The 19634-nt window shown below is 39.2% G+C and overlaps 1 protein-coding gene across 1 annotated transcript in view; it reads right to left on the bottom strand.

Annotated features, from left to right (window-relative positions):
- The window catches only part of LRP2 (low density lipoprotein receptor-related protein 2), a 214594-nt gene that overhangs the window by 88628 nt on the left and 106332 nt on the right, over positions 1–19634 (bottom strand). Inside the window, exons 29-34 of the mRNA XM_011988152.1 lie at positions 18212–18440; positions 15780–15957; positions 14086–14214; positions 8856–9022; positions 7709–7852; positions 2873–2982 (exon numbers count right to left, since the gene is read on the bottom strand). Of these exons, the coding sequence (XP_011843542.1) occupies positions 2873–2982; positions 7709–7852; positions 8856–9022; positions 14086–14214; positions 15780–15957; positions 18212–18440 (957 nt within the window). The remainder of the gene's footprint in view (positions 1–2872; positions 2983–7708; positions 7853–8855; positions 9023–14085; positions 14215–15779; positions 15958–18211; positions 18441–19634) is intronic.

Here is a 19634-nt window from a genome sequence, read left to right as displayed (position 1 = left end):
TTTTTCTTTCTCCTCTCCCATTTCAGGTTACCAAGAATTTCCTGGACATAGCACAAAACTTTCGTGAATTCTGAGTTCACTAAAAATTTAAGTTTCCTAATCTAAGCTGAGGATTCTCATCCCTAGCAGATTTTATATCATGTTCCCCATATTGACTCTTTCAAGTCATTCCTGTTCTTCATAAATTTCTAATTCCTTCCCCATAACTTTCACTCTCAATCAATTATTTCTTCATCATTGATCTTTCATCTGCTGCTAAAGAATACGCTCAGGTTTCTCTATTCTGAAAGACATTTTCCTGTTACATTTTGACCTACAACTTTATCTTTCTCTAACTTTCCAATACAAAACTCTTAAAAGAGTATCCACATTTCCTCATCCTCCTTCCATTCTTTTAACTTCTACTATCTCTGTTGAACATCCTCTCTCGAATATCACCAGAGACTCTGTGATCGCCTCAGCTCTTTATTAATGATCATCCACAAAGATATTTTTCTGCAAAAACTGGTTCAGTAACATTTACCACAACTTTCTCAAGACTTTCTCTTCACTGAGAATCCAAGACATTAGATCCTCAAGTCTCTGTCTTTTTTCTCCTCCTATGTCCTCTGACAAAATTCTAAGCTCTTCTAATCGTCTCCCAACCCAACTGGGTTGCTCTTAGTCACTTGAACAAACACTCTATTTTCTGTCCCTTTGCTCTTGACCTTCCATCCTTCATATCACATGATATATCTTAAAAGCTAGCTCTGCCTAGTGAAATTCTAGCTATGCTTTAAGATCCAGTCCAAATGATATCTCTTCCACCAAGCTGAAAGGTCGCCTCTTTATAGCACTATCATCCCAATATTTTTAGCCTCTCTTATGGCTCTTAATCATATATGAACCTGGGTTATTGTTCTTTATACACGGGCCTTACCCTCCTTACTAAGCCATAAATCCTTAAGGTTGCAAAGGTTGCAAATTAGGTCTTTAATCCTTGTATCCACCCTCGAAACTCCCCAACATGGCCCCATGAAAGAGACTGCTTCCACTTGCCAAAATTAATGTCTTCCTCTTCTCTCTAGGTAAATAGGTGGACTGCATGTCCTTCTGTGCAGTTAGCTGTGGTCACGTGACCCAATTGTAACTTAAGGGGTGTGAGCAGAAGTGGTGTGCACTACTTGTAGGCCTGGCTCATAAAAACCTCCCAGCAAATTTCTGAATGCTCTTTCCTTTACTGCTCAAAAGATGCTGATACTTAGAATGACCTAGGAAGCCTCCTACCGAAGATGGTAGAGCATCCATCAGCCTGGGTCCTGGAATGACTATGTAGAGTAGAGCTTCCTCCCATCTTCTGCCCAAACCCCACTGCCCATATAAAACACAAATAAATTTCTACTTTCTTTGAGCTATTACATATTTTGGAGTTTATTTGCTCCAACAGTTAGCCTATCTTAACTAATACACCACCCAAAAACGTGCACAATGCAGAAATGTCTGATAAATGAAAAATAAATAATAAGTGAACCTGAGTTTCAAAAGTAGAATTTAAAACCTAAGATGGTCCTTCTTCTAGAAAGAATAACTGAAAACTAGTACAAGCCAGCAGGCACAGAATAGAATGTTTGCTTCTTGTGCCGTTTAAGAATTGGATTTGGTTTCCATGTCATCCTTGTCTGAAACAGCTAATACAAATTACTTCTTCAGTGCTCTCCTAGGCCTAAGAATCTGATGACTTTCAAACATTAAGCCAAAATCCACTTGGAATGATGTGACAATCTCTTTTTAAAAAAATCAATGCTTATATTTTACAATTCGTTATTCTGGTTTATAATATGGTATAGTAGATCAACAGAATGAAATAGCCAATCAAACAGACCAGAGGACTCCAGCTGACATCCATTAAGTCCATTTTCTCCTAACTGGTCTCCCTGGCCCTGGCCTCTCTCCACATCAATCCTGACCAATTTTTCTAAAACACAAATTTGGTTCTATCACTCCCTTCCTCAGAATTCCTTGCTGGGAAGAGAAAACCAAATACTACATGTTCTCACTTGTAAGTGGGAGCTAAACATTGAGCACACATGGACATAAACATGGGAAAAATAGACACTGTGGACTATTAGAGAGGGGAGGAAGAGAACAGAGCACGGGTTGAAAAACTAACTATTGGGTACTATGCTCACTATCTGGGTACAATATACCCATGTAACAAACCTGCACATGTGACCCCTATATCTAAAATAAAGGTTGAAATAAAAAAAAAATCCCTACTTGCTCCTTATTACTCAAAAGAATAAAGTTCAATTCCTTAGCATGATATTAAAGGCCCTCCATGATTTGTCCCCAAATGACCTTATCTACTGTATCTCCCATGTGGTCAACAGCTCCCTACTCTAAGCCTCTGGTTCCAGCTCTCCCCACAATCATGCTAAGTGCCGCCATACTTCTGTGCCTTCATTGCTCCCTCGGCCTCAAGAACCACTGCCTGGTTGCAACCCATTCTCCGCCTACTAGAAGGCTTCTCATCCTTCAAGGTCTATTGCAAATGTTACACATTCCCTTAGAGCTTTCCGTGTCCTTTCAAAGTCAGAATATATTGTCAATTCTTATAATGCTATTTTAAAATTCCTAAAAGTCTTGCTTGTTTGGAATTAATTTTAAATCCAGTGTTGTTCATTTGAAGACCACAGAATAAAATATAAACAGTCTCCTGCACACTAAATACAGGTCAGAGCTATTTCTCTTTCTCACTGAGCTCCATTATTATTCAAATGTTAACATATGAAATCAGAAGATGTCCTAAATTTGAAATCTTCCATTTTGTCAGACCCTGGCATTAACAAGAACAATGCTGCATAGAAGACATGTGCCATTTATGAATACTCACCCACGAGTAGGATCAACAGTTATGCCAATCGGAAAGCCAACTCCAAGAGCTGTCCCATCATTGGCAATCAGTGTTTTTCTGTATCTGATATCCCCGTGGAGTGTCAAAACCTATAGCATAAAATAACTTATTAGAACTGAGTTTCATAAGGGGAACCAAAGGAAACTGAGATGAAGGAGAACTTATATACAAAACAAATTCCAAAGCACAATTAGGGATGAACGAGAGAGGGTTTGCATGAGATTTCAGATCATCTCTATTGCACTTCAGGGAAATGAGGAAATTAGCTCAATAGAAAAGGAGAGTAAGAGAAGTAAAATCACCTCCCAAGTTCCTACTTCCAATTCACCTAAAATTTCAGGAGGGAACATTTTTATGGATAAAAGGAAGACTCAGTTGGGAAAACATACAGAGCCACTGCCTGAAGAAACTGCAAAAATTCTTCAGGAAAGCTAAGAGAAATCTCTGGAAGAGACAAATGAGAACCCACAGCTTTCCTGCACCCCGATGACCAGGCCGTGGCACTTGGTGGCCAATTACTGCCAACACAGTCAATCAAAATAGTCCAAATTTACTCAGAGGTACAGTGAATTCTGTTCCAAGTCAACAACCTAAGCTGAAACACATGAGTTGAAATCTCTGCCCTGCCAGGTCCTGACTGTACAACCTGAGGCAAATAAATTCACCTCTCTGAAATTGATCAGTCAAATATGGATGAAAGCATTATCTTCTGCGCAGACCTCAGTCTAAGAGATAATACAGGTAAAGCACTTAGCACAGCACCCAGCACAACTGTGTTCAATAAACTTATATTGTTTAATTGGTCCATCTACTGGTCACATACTATGTATGAGGTATTGGAGCAAACATTATTGTATTTGATCCTTACAATTCTGTGAGGTAGATCCCATCATTTTTCTCAATACAGATGAGGAAAAAGAGGCCTAGAGAGGTTTAGTGGCTTTCCCAAGGCTGTTTGTGATTATTACTGTTACAATCGCAGTGCTAACAGGGCCCTGATACAGCACATAGAAATATGGTTTATTGAACTAGAAGGAAGTTTCTTATTGCAATGAAGCTATTTTAATACGTACCTAAGACAGTCTAAGAGACAACTAGTAAGAAATCAGAAAATGCCTGTTGATTTTTGCATTAAGGTTTTTCTATAAAATTGCTTTTCAATACAAATAGATTATCTGTGATTCTCCATCTCTCATGCATGTGCACACGTGCACACGCATACACACACACACACACACACACATTCTTCTTCTCTCCCTCATTCTTTTCCCTAAATTTTTTTCTCTCTATTGTCTGGTATCTTTCACTCCTGCTTGGACTAAGGTAACTTTTCTTTTCTCAGTTTGCCTCTTTCTGCTACAATTTCTCTCCTTTTCCTACGACTAAGGATCTCTTTAGTTCAAAGTTCCTTTTCTTGTTTTCTGGAATATGCAGAGCTCTCTCTCACATGGCCACTCTGTAGGCTTCACAATTCAGCTATAAAATTTCTTTTAGTGGATGGGCGCACAGCTACCCCTAGTGGATAATAGTTTCTTCAACGTTTCTCTTATTTTCAAGTTGGAGTTAAACGCGAACTACTCTTAGGCAGGAAGGCATATTATACAGGTAAACAGAAAGTGAATATGATTCCTATTTTCTTAATTAATCCAACAATCACCCAGAAGAATTACTTACAATTTAAATGACCCAAGGGGAAACACCAGTAAAACCATTAAAAGGGCAATTTGCCCTTGGGTCATTATTCTCATTGGTCTTTTATGGATCTTCTAAAAATATCGATCATTTGAGGGAAACAGCACTCTGTATTTACAGGATACCTCCGTGTTATGAAGTACTTTTACTTATTGAGCCATAAATTCCACTGTACAGATGAGAAAACAGAGGCTCAGAGAAGTTAATTTGTCCAAGGTCAAATAGTCAAATAGCTCATGAGTAGAGAAAATGCAGTGCTGTCCCCAGTCACAAAATGCATTTCCATGTTTCAGGGTCTTTATTCAACTGTTTTTCTCTGCCTGGGACACCTTTTCCCTATGTCTTCATTTGGCAGAAATAAAAACAGTCGTCCCCCCTCATCCCTGAGGGACACATTCCAAGATCACCAGTGGATGCCTGAAACCTCACATAGTACTGAAGTCTACTATGCTTTTTCCTGCACACACACCCCTACGATAAAGTTTAATTTATAAATTAGACATGGTAAGAGATTAACAATAATCCGAAAATAGAACAATTATAACAATATACTGTAATAACAATTATGTGAATGTGGTCTCTCGCTCTCTCGCCTTTTAAATATCTTATTGTGCTGTACTCACCTATTCTCAGGCCACTGCAGGTAACTGAAACCTCAGAAAGTGAAACCCTCGGATAAGGAAGGATGTATTAGTCATCTTTCAAGACTCAGCTCACAAGTAACCACGAACGGGAAGTCTGCATGCTCTCTCCCCTCACTTATACCTCTGCCTCCAATCACTAGCACTTTATATTCACTGGCCTTATCACACTTACGACACTGAAGCACAGGTATTTGTTTATGTATCTATCTCACAGATATGTCAGCTACTTAAAGAGAGGAAAAAAAAATATTTTATTCATCTTGGAATATCCAGGACCAGCTGATCCATAGAAAGCATTTCCTAGTGCTCATTAAGTGAATGAATAAAATAAGCAAGCAACCCAGATTCAAAGCCAGGTCTTTGGACTGCAAATCAGAGTATCTTTCCTCTGTACCTCACTGCATCGGGGCATAATAAGAAACTCTTGGTTCATGTGGTTAAAGTGGCCTTACCAATCCACACACACATGCATGCTCAGTTCTTCTCCAACTGGCTGCTATTGCAATTGTACCTAACACTAATGGGAAAGACATGTTCCCTGCTTTTGGAAAACTATCAGTTTAAAAGAAAAGAACCCCATTTACTAATCAAGAGACCAAGAGATAAAATAAAAGCATATTAATTGCCGTTTGGAATTAAGACAGCTTTGCACTGGGTGGACTCTAGAGAGATGTGAGTTTCGTAGTAAGTGTCTTAGGCAGTAAATGTTGCCTATGTTTAATGGGAGGATGAGAGTTTTAGTTGAAATCATGAAAAGTATTTTCTGCCACTGTCAAAGAGGGTTAAACCAGTCTGGATTGCCAGAGTTGTAGTTTATAAAAGTGCAAAGAGAGAATACTGCCTGGGAATTAGAGCAGTGAAGCTGACCATTTAAGACAATCTCTTAGCTTCTGTGGGCCTTGGTTTCCTATGTAAAAAAAAAAAAAAAAAAAATAGAGCTTGAACAGAGGAGTCTCCAAGGGGCCCTTCACGTTAACACCTGGTGATTCTACCCAGTTTGAGATATTTGTGCATACTGCTAATTTCCCTCTTATCACGAATGGCTACCACACCTGCCTGCCCTCAGGAATGTTGCGAGGATTAAATTAGATGCTAGTGAAAGATCTTTGTAAACTCAAGCACTGTTCCAGCGAGAGCTCTTTTCTCTGCCTGGGACACCTTTTCCCTATTTCTTCATTTGGCAGAAATAAAAACAGTCGTCCACACTCATCCATGGGGGATACATTCCAAGATCACCAATGGATGCGTGAAACCTCAGATAGTACCAAACTCTACATAGGCTGTGTTCTTAGTCTACAGAGAGTGCTTTTTAGTGTAGATGGTGCTCTAAATTAGCCACCAGGCTGCTGTGTGCCTTCCTCATCTTCAGTGTCTTTCTGAATGCTCCAAAGAAAAACCAGCTTGCCAGCTGGTGCTCACCTAAAGCAGTGGATTGTCAGGGCTCTGCTAACTATCGCCCACCAAAACTTTCTCCTTGCTTTGAGAAGTTTCACTTTCAAAATTATTATGAATTAATAATCCCTTCCATGTTTTATCCTTCTCTCAGAGTGGAGCAAACCAACACTAGTCAAGTTACCTCTGACTTCCTTCATGTGATTTCATACCTGTGCCTCATCTAGAATTTCTTCTGGGAATTAGAGTAAAAAGAACATTTATCTTGAAGAAGAGAGTATCAGAGGAATTAGAATCGAGTTTCTACTTTCTGTTTTGCTGTTAGAAAAACTGTACTGGAGCCATAGAAAGATTTCCATCTAAGAACAGAGGCAAACTATAAATTTGGTTGAGAACTGAAATAGCATTGAAGATTAGATGAGGAAACACAGTAAAAATTCCCTGCTTACCATAATCTTCCCTTTATGTTGAATTCCCTATGTAACTTTTATTGATCTTCTTATATATTATTTTTTAAATTACCTAAAATACTTTTATAGCAACAAGGTAGTATTGATAATTAGGAGGAAACAAAATAAAGCAATAGAAAGTTCAAATAATTTATTTTTGCCAGCCAGGTACGGTGGCTCATGCCTATAATCCCAGCACTTTGGGAGGTTGAGGTGGGCGGATCACTTGAGGTCAGGTGTTCAAGACCAGCCTGGCCAACATGGTGAAACCCCATCTCTACTAAAAATACAAAAAATTAGCCAGGCATGGCGGCACACACCTGTAATCCCAGCTACTCAGGTGGCTGAGACAGGATAATTGCTTGAACCCAGGAGCTGGAAGTTGCAGTGAGCCAAGATCATGCCACTGTACTCCAGCCTGGGTGACAGAGTGAGGCTTCGTCTAAAAAAAAAAAAAAAGAATTTTTTAAGGTGGTTTTCCTCTTTCACTTCAGAGACTTTGATAGTTAACACTAGTATCTTTTCCCTTTTTCTTGCTTAAAAATGATTCCAAAATCCACATGAGATCTATTCCTGATACTAGAGTTTACATCAGTTTAAATCCAATGTTTGTGTAAATAGTATTATGGAATCATTACCTCAATTGACTGAGTTCTAGGATTGGTAGAATAAAGATTTCTTGAAACCCAATCTAAGGCCAGGTTCATAGAAGGCCCCACCATAGATACAGAAGCAAACACTGTCCTGTTGGTGCCATCTGTCTTCACTCTGTGAATTTCACCCTGGAAAGAAAGACAAGGGGAGGTGAGCAGTTCCAAGGCCATGGCTCCTACATAAGAACCCTTTCTTCACTGTGGCTACAGCCAGCTGCTGTATTTCTTGAACACTCCTTACACTCAGAGGAAAGGCAAACAAAGGTTCAGCACCATTGGGTAGGCTTCAAACGATTTTTCAGTGTGTCACTGGAATACACAAGGCTTACCATTCAAGCTATCTCCAGTACTGGCTACAGAGATAGTTCTTAACTACCACAAGCATATGAGTCATAAGAAAAACCCAAGTCACAGATGTGGATCAGAAGGCTAGGAGTATATTTTGTATATGGGTGACAAACACGAAACGCAAAGATCCTTCTTCTCTTCCTCCTTTATAGTCTCCTTGCCCTTTCCCTATTCTTACAGGTTTTTTCCCTGAAGGTTGAAGAAAATGTCCTATGAGGAAGAGAACTGGAAAAGTGTTCATTCTTACCCTAGAGGCAAATATTCTAAAGGAAGGCCCCAGAACCACATCAAATGCTTTCGCTAAATTCCCTTAGGGAACTACTACTTTTGTCTTGAGTTTTGATCGTTTTTATATTCGTCGAATATTTTCTACTAGCTTAAGACTCCTCTAGGGAGTTGCCTAGTATTTGTTGAGACCTTAATAAATCAATCCAATGCATAATCCCAGCAAGCATTGTGACTGCTGCTTCTTGGCATGTATACTGTGGTCAGAAGCAGGTAATTCAGTGCAGGGCAAATCATAGGCACTTCTAGAAAATACTTGGTGAATAAGTAAATAATACACAATAGCTTAAATTTGTTTCTCTTTCTAAAGCTAAAGAGTTTTATGATTTTTGCTCCAGACCAAGCTCACATTTATACCCCTCATTGAATCAAAAAACTTAGGGATAAATTTATTTCCACATCGTTTCCCTTTCAACAAAAGTTTGCATATTAAAAAAAATTAGTGCAGGCAGGCTCTTCAAGAATAAATTATATACTTTGAATGTTATTCAAAACTTACTGGATTTTCAACCCAATAGATGTATTGCTCAGCGTCATCAAATTCAACATCTAAACCATTCTGTATCCCTGCTATGGGGACCATAGCATCATTGCTCTTCACATCAGGATTAAGGGAGATTCCAAAAATTATATGTTGCCTTACAGTTATTAAGAAAGGTTGATCATCTGTGAAAATAGAAGAATATCAGTCAAAATAATATCCCACTATTCCCAGACATTTAGAGTAATGGAAGGCAGTAGCCTGTTACCATCATATGGGCTAAAATGATATTGCAGCATTGCAGCAATAAATACAATGTACTTCATCAGACAAGCATGGGCCTTTTACAGGGTTTCAGTGGGCTGCTGGACCACAAGACCTCCAACCCCACATGCAACACTGTCTAGACTTTTTCAAGGCAGGTTGGTATTTATCTTACTCTTCACTGAGTCCTTACACTGATAAACCACCCATGTTTGCTAAACCTCACAGACAGGAGGTTCTTCCACTTCTACACACAGACAAACCTCACTAACACTGATCTCAGGGAAAGGAGAGTTGAGTTTTGAAAAAAAAAAAAGTGAAAAAAATCATTTAGACTATTCTTGTGAAAGGCAGCTTACTAGTTTTAAGAATGTTCAGAAAATAAAACAACACTACAAAGTGTTGCCTAGTATTTATTGAGACCTTAATAAATCAATCCAATGTATAATCCCATCAATTGTTACTTGAGTAGTGTCTCTCTTCCCCATAAGATTTTAACTCCCAAAGGTCAATGACTGTGTCTGATTTGCTTATTATTGTGTCCCAGGGCCTGGTACTCAGAGCCTGGCATAAAATATTTGCCCAATAAATGTTTGTTAACTAAATGGATGACCACATGACTACATTAATGTAGAAGTGAATATGTAAATAGTATCTTCCAAAGTTCTCAAAACTGTCTACACATTGTAATTTAAACATTCCCATAATATCTTAAACTATCAGTTCACTTAGCCACCTTAACAGATAATAAAAGTTCCTTTTTCAGAAACAATTTAATCTTTATCCTGATCCCCATCAAGAGTGGGGTTTTAAAATTCCTCTCTGAGAAAAGGAAAACTTCTGAATCTAAGTTTTGTGTTAAGATATATGTATAAGATACATCACATATTAAGACAAAGTATAAAATAATCAATCATTACATAACTTTCATAAGCTAAACATGACGTTTTCATTATTTTTATAATCTGGGAAACTTTCCATCTTCAGCAGGATGACTTGGTCATTTTTTCTTCACTTATTTTCACATCTCATTAGCTTTTCTTTGTTCCTATCATTTCTATTACTGAGAAATAACCCGGTTTTTATTAACTTAGGACAAATTTAAATTTAGTCTAATGTAAATTTTGCAACTAGTAATGCTTTACATTTTTCAAGTACTGCAATGTATAGTCTTCCACAACAAGCCTGCAAAGTTGTTTTCAGCTGGAGCAAATGAGATTTGCAGGAGCTCTGTGACTTCTGCAGGAAACAGTAATAGGAGATGGACCCTGGCCCATTCACTTCCAAGCCCTTCCTCTCTCAGCTGCTCCACGTTGCCTCTCTTCTGAAAAACTGCAATTGCAATAAAAATTGCCTCTCATTGATTGAGAATGTGCGCCATACTGCATGGATCAGGTAAATATTTCCCTTAATTTATCTCCCTCAAGTTTCCTAAGTTTGTTTGTCAGACAGGTCCTCCCTCAGTTTGCAAATAAGACACAAGGAAATCAAGCAATTTAAACAAGGTCACACAACCAGGCCTCCTGGACTCCAGAATCTACGTTTTTCATCACTACACTGCAAATACCGCAGGCCAGGTACTATTTATTGAGTATCAAATTACCACTCATTTCATTTGGTTTAACTGCAATTAAAAAAAAAAAAGCTAGATTATGAGTTTCAGCTGTACCAAGAAATTATCTTGCAATGATATTTAAGTATGTATTGATTATATGTTATTAATGTTCATTGGCTCAATAGAAACAATACTTCTGTCCCAGTTTTATGGGGGACTTTAAATTCTGACTCACTCAAAACCTGATTCTGCCCTTTTGAATGGCTCATCTCCCTTTGCTTAATTGGAGTAATTCTCAACCAAAGCATTGTTTAGGGCCTAAAAACTTTGCTTATCTCATCCATCATACACGGGCCTTCTTGACTCCTCCATGGCACTCTTCCCTTAAGCACCATCTGCTTCTACTCCTTCCTGGGGATCATGTCTCAAGCCCTTTATCTGGTAACTGCTGGTGTACTGAGAACATTTACCACCGATGAACATTTGCAGGCAATGGACCAGAGAGCATGATCTCCTATAACGCTGCGCTGGCTGAAACTGTGAGCGTCATGGTGGGGGATGATGCCAGGGGAGTAATAGAAAGGAAGTGGCCAGTAAGACAACAGGTAGCACAGGGAGGTGCCTGAAAAGTGCTATATGGGAAAGCAAAAAGAATTGATTTCACACACTGCACACATATCTAAGGAGCAAATGGGTAAAAAACAGAGGACTGGAGAAGGAACAAAAATGGATATTGGAGAGTTTGTCATTCACTCAACATTTACTGAGTGCCACCATGTACCATGAAGTGCCACAGGCAATAAGCATACATCTACAGGTAGAGGCTTTATCATCAAGGAACATCGCATCTAGAGGGCAAGACCAAGTATACGAGCCCTAACAATTCATTATGACAATGGCACGAAGGGGTAGGCACAGAGGCATCTAGGGTTGCATGGAAAGGAGTTCAGGAGGTGGTGACAATTAAGTAGGTCAGTGTGTCTCTGTTTTTTGAAATTAAAGATCATCTCTTCATTTCTATTTTCCATGTCATAATGCCATTAATGTTAGTGTCAGCAGAGTCATGAAGACATTATAGTCAGGAATGGGAAATCAATGTTGTAATTGAATGACAATATATATGATCCCCAAACCTAGGTCCTCCTTAAGTCATACCCTGCACAAGCTGATCAGCACTGCAGCCTTCGCTGGAGCAAGGACAAGGAGTGTTCTCTTATCTTGCACAAAATTACTGAAGCAAGTGCCTTGTGCCCAAGACTGAGTCTGAAGTCTTATTTGTATTTGGAGTAATTTTAGGGGTGCTGAGGTGATGTTTGGCTTGAGTTCTGTTTGTTTATTTGGTTTTGGCATTGTGAGGAATCTATTTTCTAAAGAATTTAAAAAGTCTCATAGAGAGAAAGCACTCACTAGAACATAAAATTAGAAATAAACAGAACCATCTCATAATTGCCCTATCCAACTGTAACCACTATTGGCACTTGTGTGTTTTTGCTTCCAGACTTTTTTAATGCATGTTTTTACAGGGCCAATATTGTGCGATATCTGCTTATTTTACTTAACAGTATCACAGAAGCACTTCCACATATATTCCAGCCACTTAGTAAACACCAGTTTAAAAGCTATTCAACAGTCAAATCAAGTAAAATGTTTCCACCTATAAATGTTAACAAGTTTTCTAAACTTCTTGTTGGGAAAAAAGATGTGGAAACCTTTTTTCGGTTAACATATATTGGCAATCAGTTACTCAGCTAGTGCTCTGAAACCAGCAGGGAAATCCTAAGAAAAAGTTCCTCTTCAGTAAAGTCAATCCATGAGAGAACCACTAGTGGAATTATTTGTGAAACAACAAAAGGCGCTATTTAAAATTAACACTTATCAATCATCATCAGAGAGTAATATTGATTACAGCAACCCCCAATGTGCAGTTCAACAATCTTTTTGTGCTGAAAGAATGCTTTGTATCTGAAATGTCTACAGCCCAGTTTAATCTTCTCCTGAAAGACTCTAGGGACACACTAAATTAAACAATGTCAACCAGGATTAGGTACCTAATGAGTCTCTGAGGAAAAATGGCAAATGCCAGTCCCTCTGTGAGAATTACCAATAATTAAAATCTTTCATCATGAAAGTATCATTGCACAATATTACATGCTGATGGAATTTGCTTTTCAGTAAGCCTACATCTGCATAATATCTAAACACTAAAAGTTTCCTGAATTTAGTATATATTTTCCATTCTAGATTAGGACTAGATTTCCTTCTAGATTACGACTCTATTATCTCTTAATTTAGGAATATGTGATAATTAAACATTTAAGCTGAACTTGTCTACAACAATTTTCATCAGTATCAAAATATATTCACTCACTTCACTGAGAAATGAAAGGGAACTTGGGTTTAGAGTAACTTCTTAGATTTTTAAGCAATAATAAATTATATTTTTAAGTGTATTATACACAAGTACACACTCCAGAAGAAATCTCTTTTGTGAACCAGCTGCAACTTTTCCTTCTTTTCTTACTCCCTTAAGTACTTGGTCTAATCCTCCACATACTCTTCAACTGACCCAATAAAATATCTCTAGGATGAGATAAAGATTAAATTGCTCAAATAGTCACTTGTAATATCTCATACAGACACAAGTCTCCTTCTTAAAGTATCAGATGGTAATAGTAACAGTACTGAAACTGGAGTCAGAAGACCCAGGCTAGAACACTCATCAACTATTGGTTATAAGAATGAAAATGAGACAATGGAACCAGGTGCAGCGGTTCAGGTCTGTAATCCCAGCACATTGGGAGGCTAAGGCAGGTGGATGGCCTGAGGGCAGAACTTGGAGACCAGCCTAGGCAACATGGCAAAACCCCATCTCTACAAAAAATACAAAAATTAGCCAGGTGTGGTGGTGTGCACCTCTAGTCTTATCTACTCAGGAGGCTGAGGTGGGAGAATCACATGGGCCTGGAAAGTGGAGGCTACAGTGAGCTATGATTACACTATTGCACTACAGCCTGGGCATCAGAGCAAGACCCTATCTGAAAAAAAAAAAAAGCGTGAGAAAGAGACAATGGACATGAAAAATGAAGCTGTACACAAACATTGAGAATGTTTACTTCTTAGGTGCAGAATTTGGAACTTCCCATTACCATGGCTTGTCAGAGAAGTCTAACTGTACCCAGGTGAGAGAAAATGTGAGGTTACAGATTGTTCAATCACATGCACAGATAACATTAGTTCCATATACAGAAACTATATTACAACCAAGGCACTCAGTGACATCACCCCATACAACACACATCATTCTGCAGACACCTGAGGAATCAAAGGACACAGCACACGTTCAGTCGCAATTGGGTTTAGAGTTTCCACTACTTGGCACAAACTATGACCAGATCCGTCTTCAGAGTACACATAAGGCGCATACTATACCTCTCAAGCAATTCAGGAGATCAGGAGACAGACTCCATCCTGAAGGACAAACACAGGAGTAAAAATGGGGCCCCTGTGAGGAAAGCAGGCACAGATGGCTGCAGCGGGAAAAGGCACATGGATTCACAGCTGTATGAGAAAGTAAGAAAGCACCAGTGAGTGGAAAACCACCACATTAAAATCAAAACAGAGTCATGCTCTTAGCGTCCTCCCAGAGGCCCCAGTACTGAGGGGCTTAAGTACGTCGTTACCTCTGTTGTTTTCTTTTGTTTTGTTTTCACTGAACTACTTACACTTTCAACTTCCCTAGCATTAGGCTTTCAACTTAGAATTCATAACGGGCATGAGAGAGAAGAATGACTCAAGGTTACAGATCAATCCAGTCTATAACTAGATTATGAACAAACAGCCACTGAATAATCTGGAACTTGTAATAGAAATATGATGCCAAGTAATCTGTCTCCTTGCCTGACCTAAAAGAGATCTTTTTGCATTAAAATAAAAGTTGTGTGTTTGATGTGTGACCTTGTAGTTTACCTAGAGTTTTCCAGATTTAGTTAGATAATAATCTTTTATTTTTCTACTGATGATATCTCTGTGTCTCTCTGCACCTTGAAAATCAGGATTCTGTGTGGCCCCCCCACACAGGATGTTCCATAGTCCTGTATATTCTTATTACACATATCATGCTATTAATAGATTATTAATCCATCATTCACCAGAAAAATGGTAGGTACTCACTGTATACCAAACACCATTCTAAGCACTGGGGACGCTATAAAAGTGGAGTATATATTCGAGCAAAAAGGAACAGAACTAAACTGAGAGAGACAGCGAGAGAGATTTCAGAACATGAGGGTAAAGAGCAAAAGAATTATGAGGGGGTGGCTATTTTAGGTAGCGTGGTCAATGAGGGCCTCCCTGAGAAAGTGACATTTGGGTAGAATCCTAAATGACACGCTAAGCAACTCATGCAGAGATCTGGAAGAGAGATGTTCCAGGCAGAGGGAAGAGCTAGCGCAGAAGCTGAGAGGCGGGAGTCGCCTGCTGTGCTTTTAGACCGTAATGAAATCCAATGCGGCAACAGCGAGTGGGAGAAGAGAACAGGGAAATAGCAGCGACCACATGCTGAAGTGTGTGAGAAACAACGGCAGAGTTTTGAGAAGAGAGGGTTAAGTGAAGATCAAGTGACTTATTTCCCTCTCCCACCAGAAAGAACAGTACGGATGCCAAATCTTTCACCTAGCCACCCATACCATGCACTTTAGGACGGCTCGTGCTGGCTACAGCAGAGCACCTAGAAGGCAGTGCTGCCATAATAAACTAGTCCTAAAAGTAAGTTGTTTCAATCACAGAGTGGTAGCGGTAAGAGGATCAAAGGCACTATCTGTTCTGTACTCCATTGGTCAGCTGAGGAAACGGAGACTCATGTGAGGGTCACAGAGGTAGTAGCCAAATGCTGAAATGATATAATTCAGATGTGCTGTTGTTATATCCAAGGTTTGAATTTTCCATGGTAAATAAAAGTAATGGCAATGTCAGGACTGGGGAAAGTATAGAGTGGGGTGGTTTGTAAAGAGAAAAAGAAAACGTATTGCCCAAACAAATGGGTCTGTAACAGTGTGCATTTAGCATTCCCAGCGTCAGTGTTTTCCAAGCTACTCCCAGGCAGGAGGTTTCTCTGTACCACTCACAATTTGGTTGTTTCGAAGGATGAACTGCAACAATCCCAAGGGGCCATTGAATATTATACATTACAACTGACTGATTCCCTCCATGCCACTTGTTGGCTCGCATAACCCGACGAGTAGCACGGTCAGTCCAGTACACAGAGTCTTCAAAGAGAGTTAGAGCATAGGGATGCCGTATAATCTGTGAGGCAGAAAAGAACAGTGAGACCTCATCCAAAAATCAAAGCCAAGGTGCACTGAGTCAAAGAGGATATGTGCTCAAGCAGATGCTTTCCTTTAGCATGTCATTATTAAATAAAAACACAAGGAAGTCATGGTACAAAAGAGTGGCAAAAAATACACAATTCATCCTATATCCCACTAAACCATTCAAGATCCTTTCACATACACATGTCATTTATTCTTTATGTTTGTCTTGGTAATTACAGTGGGCATCTATTTTACAAATGAAAACAAAACTGAAGCACAAAAAGCAAGATGACTTATCAGGATCACCTACTAGTTAGAAGTTAGATGGAACTAGAGAGCTTAGAGACTCCTCATCTCCCACTCCCACACCCCAGACTTCACTCCATCATCAGCACCCTTGTGCCTGCTATTTCCACTGTCTTGTGCTGCCACTCACTGATTCACATCAATCTGTTACAGTTTAGGTGCATCTTTCCTTCAAGTCACAGCAACCATACAATGGCAATTTTTTCTTTTTTTAAAATTATTTTTTATTTATTTTTTTAAATTTTACTTTAGGTTCTGGGATACATGTGCAGAACGTGCAGGTTTGTTACATAGGTATACGCATGCCATGGTGGTTTGCTGCACCTATCAACCCATCATCTAGGTTTTAACACTCACATGCATTAGGTATTTGTTCTAATGCTCTCCCTCCCCTTGCCCCCCACCCACCGACAGGCCCCAGTGTATATGTTCCCCTCCCTGTGTCCATGTGTTCTCATTGTTCAACTCTCACTTATAAGTGAGAACATGCGGTATTTGGTTTTCTGTTCTTGTGTTAGTTTGCTGAAAATGACGGCTTCCAGCTTCATCCATATCCCTACAAAGGACATGAACTCATTCTTTTTTATGGCTGCATAGTATTCCATGATGTATATGTCTATCATTAATGGGCATTTGGGTTAGTTCCAAGTCTTTGCTATTGTAAATAGTGCTGCAATAAACATATGTGTGCATGTGTCTTTACAGTAGAATGATTTATAATCTTTTGAGTATATACCCAGTAATGGGATTGCTAGGTCAAATGGTATTTCTGGTTCTAGATCCTTGAGGAACTGCCACACTATCTTCCACAATGGTTGAACTAATTTACACTCCACCAACATTGTAAAAGCATTCCTATTTTTAATCGGGTTCAATAATAGCTCTTTGATAAAATACGTATTTTCTTTATTTTCCCATTTAACTTGTGAAAATAAATTCATTAGAATTTATTGAATAAAAAATATTACATAAAGAACAGGACTGAGAAACATAAATCTAGTTAATTTTTTTTTTTTTTTTGAAAACAGGGTCTCACTCTGTCACTCAGGCTGGAGTGCAGTGGCACAATCACAGCTCACTGCAGCCTTGACCTCCCTGGGCTCAGGCGATCCTCCCACCTCAGCCTCCCAAGTAGCCAGGACTATAGGCACACACCACCATGCCCAGCAAATTTTTTTTTTTTTTTTTGTAGAAATGGGGTTTTGCCATGTTACCCAGGCTGGTCTTGAACTCCTGGGCTCAAGCAATCCACCAAACCTCAACCTCTCAAAGTGCTAGGATTACAGATGTGAGACAATGTGCCTGGCCAAGTTAAGTTATAAATTTTTACTTGACAATTTTTTTTTTTTTTTTTTTTGAGACAGAGTCTTACTCTGTCACCTGAGCTGGAGTGCAGTGATGCAGTCTCAGCTCACTGCAACCTCTGCCTCCCGGGCTCAAGCAATTCTCCTGTCTCAGCTTCCTGAGTAGCTAGGACTATAGGCGTGGACTACCACACTGGCTAATTTTTGTATTTTTAGTAGAGATGAGGTTTCACCATGTTGACCAGGCTGGTCTCAAACTCCTGACCTCAGGTGATCCACCCACCTCAGCCTCCCAAAGTGCTGGGATTACAGGCGTGAGTCACCACGCCTGGCCACTTGACACCATTTTTAAAGGTATAGAAGCAACAGATTCACATCTACAGCTCAACTAAATCACACGAGCTATAAAAATCCTCCCTGGACAAGGCACAATCTGACCACGAACTGGAATGAAAATATTCATTTTCCTGTTATTCATATGGGATAGACTGCGTCTCACTGTTGCTGGTTATTTCCTGGATTGACCTGATATTGTCTATGACACAAAAATCAATTTCTTACCTTTTCTGATACTCGTGTGATTTCTACCTATCCACAACTGTAGTTTTAATTTGGTTTTCCTCACCACTAACTTACCAAATCACTGGCTATCACCTGTCTCCGATGGTGTCCATTATAATCACAAAAGTCTATGTAATCAAGATAGGAGTCCATGAAGTAGAGCAGTCTGTTGGGGTAGTCAATAGTTAAGCCGCAGGGCCAGAAGATCTTGTCCTGGACAATGACAGTGCGCATGCTGCCGTCCATGCTAGCCCGCTCGATGCGAGGGTGGTGGCCCCAGTCAGACCAGAACAATAGATGCTCACTGGGAAAGAAAACGAGTTACCAACTGGAGGGGATGTATTTAAATATTTAAAATAACTGTCATTTTAAATAATACAACATCCTGTTTATGCCCTGCTTAAAATAAATAATCTCTGGTTCAGAATATGTGCACAGAGTTTATTATTTCCTCTAAGCATCACAAAGTAAAACTGTCATAACACAATCACAACCCATCTGGGTATTTTTATAATGTTTCATAAAACATGTAATACATAATGTCATAATGTACTACATTATGACATTGAAACGTCTCAATGCCAATTCATGTTTGTTTATAATCCACAAATAGTTGATCTAGAAAAATCCATCTGTCCTTGTTTGTCTACCCTGTCATGTTTTTAGATAAGGAAATCAATTTATTCTTCATCACGGATTCATCATAAATTTCACTGGTGTGTAATACTTTACAATATCTAGGAAGTCAACATCACATTGAACATAACTTGCCTAATTTGCCGCCCTGCAGCAAAAAATCTAAGTTATCAAATATAAGTAAATTCAGGGAGAGAAGCCCTCAAAGATTTCCAAACACATGGGAGAATTTGTCTACCTTCCCTTTAGGACCAGTAGGCAAAAACTGCCTTCCTTATATGACTTAAAAGGGAGCTCTCATAAACTACATAAAACTGAAGCAGAAAAATCCAGCTTTTTTGTTGTATAATCATGAGTTATCAAAGTTACATCAAACTGGCCCCTCTATGGACTATTACTGCATGCAGTAATTAGAAACTTAATGTTTGTTGTTTTTTTTTTTTTTCGAGATAGAGTCTTGTTTTGTCGCCCAGGCTGGAGTGCAGTGGCATGATGTCCGCTCACTGCAAGCTCCGCTCCCCCAGGTTCATGCCATTCTCCTGCCTCAGCCTCCCGAGTAGCTGGGACTATAGGCGCCCACCACCATGCCTGGCTAATTCTCTTTGTATTTTTAGTAGAGACGGGGTTTCACCATGTTTGCCAGGATGATCTCGATCTCCTGACCTAGTGATCCACCGGCCTCGGCCTCCCAAAGTGCTGGGATTACAGGTGTGAGCCACGATGTCCGGCCAGAAACTTAATTTTTAACTATATGACATTTTGAAAACTGTATTGCCAAGCTAATAAATCAATGTGATCTAAAAAAAAAGTAAACAATCAATTGCTCTTATATACTTTATGAAGAGGATAATTCAGATGAAGG

Source organism: Mandrillus leucophaeus, unplaced genomic scaffold (assembly GCF_000951045.1).
Source record: "Mandrillus leucophaeus isolate KB7577 unplaced genomic scaffold, Mleu.le_1.0 Scaffold324, whole genome shotgun sequence".
In the NCBI taxonomy this organism is placed as follows: Eukaryota; Metazoa; Chordata; class Mammalia; order Primates; family Cercopithecidae; genus Mandrillus; species Mandrillus leucophaeus.
The sequence above is the reverse complement of the archived record's forward strand: the minus strand, read 5'-3'. Positions and strand labels throughout refer to the sequence as shown.